Raw genomic sequence first — 3,952 nt, forward strand, 5'->3', positions numbered from 1 at the left:
TTTTAAAAAGAATTGATGTTGGCGGTAATGAAAAACTTTTGTTTATTTCTTCAATGACAACATGAAGTCGTGTTTCGGAAATGCATTAAGGTTATAAAGTCGCATAAATCAAATTAGGACATGAGAGCACTGATAGAGAAACTATTGCTCATCTAAGAATTTTTATTAGAGATGTTTTTACTAACTTTGACATTTTAGTAGAATTTCTTGGTTTAGTTCCGACGCGAAACACAACAATCGGTGAAGTTTTTCAAGTAAAGGTGCAATGTACCAATACGGAGTTTTTGGAAGTACAATTCCTTCTTTTACTTTTAGTATAAAGTTTAATTAAATTTTTAAAAAAATATCTTAAACATTTATCAATATTAAAAAATACTGTTAAGCTACTATAATATTTGTTTTGAAAAAAAAAATTCTTGGTAATTTTTTTAGTAAAATAGAAATTTCATCACTTTAAATGTAAAAATTGTTTGAAATTCCAGGTTTTTTCAAAAATTCTCAAATTCAAGTTTTTTTCTAGAATTTTTAACCGTAAATTCACAAATTCAAAGCTTTTCCGAGATTCAACTTTTTTGGCAACACTGATTGTTCATTCTTTAATGTACACAACAACATAAATAATATTTTGAATTATATCAGCTGCAAGACTCAAAATTTAACACATATTAAAACTCAAACTAACACTGTGGATTGAGCAAAACATACATCATAAGTTTAATTTGCCACTCTTTCAAGCAAAAAATCCAGCCAGAGTCAACAAAAACATTCCTGATAATTTTGTATACAAAAAGCAATTCTAGCCAAAAAGTTAAAAAATGGCTTAGTTGGACTGAGATTTGAAATCTTCAAATAGTGATAGTCTGATTGTGTGGCAATGTTATGTTGTTTATTTGCTTGAATTTGAACTACTTTGATTAACAATGTACAAACTTTATAAATTTACCATCCCTTTATCTAGTTTATATCAAATAGTTTGCTTTAAAAAACAGCAATTGTGTTTATTGATATGCAAGGCATAAAAATTAACTTAGCTTGAATAAAACAATGTTTGAAAAATGAAATGTATACCTAACAAAAACTATATTAACTTATGTCATATATATTGTTTTAAATGTGTCTGTACAAATTTAGATATGACATGTATAAATAACAATGTTAGAGAAGTATGCATAAACTAAACTTAAACTAACTAAAGTATTAAATAACAAGTGGTTTAAAATATGAGTATTTTTGTAAGATGTGTGTGCATAGAAAACTTATAAAAAATTAAAATGGATCAAAACAAAAATCAAATGAACCTTATTTCTTATTACTATGTTACTTTAAATGTTTTCACACTAAAATATAACATTTACAAATAAAAAAATTATAAAAGAAATTGAGGTATAAAAAATATTGAAAAAGAATACCTAAGCTATAAAAAAATGACACTTTAGTTAATTACTGTGCATTACTTTTGTACAAAATGGAAAATGTTTGCATTTAGTTTATTTAATAAATAGGTATTATACCAAAGCACTTTTGACACTCTTTAGGGTTAGAAGTGTTCGGGTTAGAAGTGATCGGGTTAGAAGTGATCGGGTTAGAAATGATCGAGTTAGAAGTGATCGGGTTAGAAGTGATCGCGTTAGAAGTGATCGGGTTAGATTAGAAGTGATCGCGTTAGAAGTGATCGGGTTATAAGTGATCGGGTTAGAAATGATCGGGTTAGAAATGATCGGGTTAGAATAAATCGGGTTATAAGTGAACGGGTTAGAAATGATCGGCTCCCCTTTTTTCAGATAATTACTTACTATTGTAAAAAAGAAGTAATTATGATACTGAGAAACATATCCTGTTAGAACGCTAATATGTCTTTTTCACATTTTTAAATTAAAGCAGTAATTTCTTAAAATTATTTTAAAATGTTATAAAGAGACTTAAAATCAAACTATTCAAATTAATTCGAGTTACTGAAAAATTTAACAAGAAACATAATATTGCTCAGCGGGCCACATTTACATGCTCGCGGGCCACAAAATTTTATTTCGCGGGCCGCATTCAATTCAAAAAAATAACATGCTCGCGGGCCGCAGATTTACCCTTCGCGGGCCGCAATTGACCCGCGGGCCGCAGTTTGCCGACCCCTGAGTTAACATATTGACAATTATAACTATCCGATTTAATACAAGTTTTACTGTACACTTTAAATGCCTGTAGTTGACTAAAAAATTTTAGTTTACAATTGAGCTTACTGGCTATTTCCTAGTTAGTTTATATTACTTGCCTCGTTTTAAACAAGTAAAAATAGAAATTTAGTATCAATTAACATTCCCAACTAATCTGATCATCATTTTCTTTTTTATCCAGTATTTTTTCAAACATCTCGTAGTACTTATCGTACTCCGGCTTCTGATCAACCCTTAAACTCATTTCTCGGAAGAAAATTGCAAACTCTTCGCACGTTTCTTTACAAATTTCTTCTGCCGGCTTTTTTTTGTATTCTATCAGCAGTTTATCCTTTTCCTCCTTGCTTGCCTCATTGTTTCTTACAACTTCATCCCATGGAAGTTTACTGGTTAAGAGCTCCACGAGGTTGTAAGCTAAAGACTCGAGATCGTCCTTTCGGCTCTGACTTCTCATTTCATGGGAGTTTACTGAGCAGTAATTCAGAGTTCCGTTCGATTTACCGATGTGTTCACCTTTGACGTGCTCTCCGTCTTTTATGTAGAATGTTGAATACCCGAAGTCAATCAAGTAGATCGTGTTTTGATCGAATAATCCTGTCATAATATTTTCAGGTTTAATATCGTTGTGAAGGATGCCATAGCTGTGAATATGCTTTAATATTTGTAACACTTGCAAGGCAATCTTCACCCTGGTTTCTAACGAAAACTTCTCTCTGGTTGTCTCCTCTCTTCTTTGAAACAGGTCCTTTCCGAGTTTTTCAACAATGAAACTCTGCCTTTCGTTGTAAACAAAGCTGGGTCCTAAGATTCTTGGGATGCCGCGAATGTTGCCATGTTGGAGAATTTCAAGGAATTTATACTCCTGTAAAATGAATTCGTCTTTACTTTCAGCTGATGAAGTCTTGACAACGACATGTTTGTTTTTATAAGTAGCATCGTACACACAGCCGCATCCTCCTTCTTCTAACAAATCTTTTGCAACTAAGTCCTCTTTGTCAAACAAACCTTGTTTTTCTACATCTTTGTCTTTCATGGTTTTACTGACTTCTTTGTCGGAAGGTAGCTTTGCCAAGTATTTTTTATCGTTTTGCTTCATAGCTTTATTGTAGACTTCAAACTTTAAAGAAAAATTAAACGTTTTAGATATGAAACTTTTTTTTACCCAATTAAAGATATTATGTTAGTTTAATGGTTTATCAAATTTTTAAATGAAAATTTTCATTTTACTAGGTATAAAACAAGTCAACATAATTAGCTAAAAACATCAATTGAAAATAAATAAATATTACTTTTTTAACTTTTAAAAGTATAAAAACTAACAATGTAAGAATTTTATAAAACAAATTTTAACATATTTGTACAAACTTTTTATACTTCTTAATGTAATGTTTGATTTCATAAGTCTAAGATATCAATTGAATTTTCAGATTAAGTTGTTTTTTTTAACACGTTTTTTGGATAGTTATTATGGATTATGTTATTTTAAACACCTAAAACGTTAAGACGTAAGGGTAGTTACATTATAGTTTTTAAAATATACTTTAAACAGCTTTTAGACTAAGATATCTTTAGTGAGTGAATTTAAAGCTATTTTTAATATCCTTTAAGCTATTTTTATTAATTATAAGAAAACAAAATAGTGATACTAAGAGAAACTAGTGATTTGAAGTAAGCGTTAATTAGGTTTCTTTCACACTTGTTGCAAAACTAAAATAAAACATAGAAATGTAATTTTAAGATTTCTAAGACAATTAAAAATACTTACAAAAACATATTAATTTTTA

General features: G+C 29.5%; 1 protein-coding gene across 1 annotated transcript; it reads right to left on the reverse strand.

The window, feature by feature from the left end:
- Positions 1–2,304: 2,304 nt before the first annotated feature.
- Positions 2,305–3,264, reverse strand: LOC145845943 (casein kinase I gamma-like). Its single transcript, XM_082952916.1, has one exon. The coding sequence runs from the start codon at positions 3,262–3,264 to the stop codon at positions 2,305–2,307; it is 960 nt and encodes a 319-aa protein (XP_082809042.1).
- Between the last annotated feature and the right edge of the window lie 688 nt (positions 3,265–3,952).

This window comes from Thalia democratica, unplaced genomic scaffold (assembly GCF_965202585.1).
Source record: "Thalia democratica unplaced genomic scaffold, ktThaDemo2.hap1.1 HAP1_SCAFFOLD_212, whole genome shotgun sequence".
NCBI lineage: Eukaryota > Metazoa > Chordata > Thaliacea > Salpida > Salpidae > Thalia > Thalia democratica.

Bases quoted from the DNA above. Each gene is read 5' to 3' on its own strand.
- LOC145845943 (XM_082952916.1), bottom strand. From the start codon at position 3,264: ATGAAGCAAAACGATAAAAAATACTTGGCAAAGCTACCTTCCGACAAA.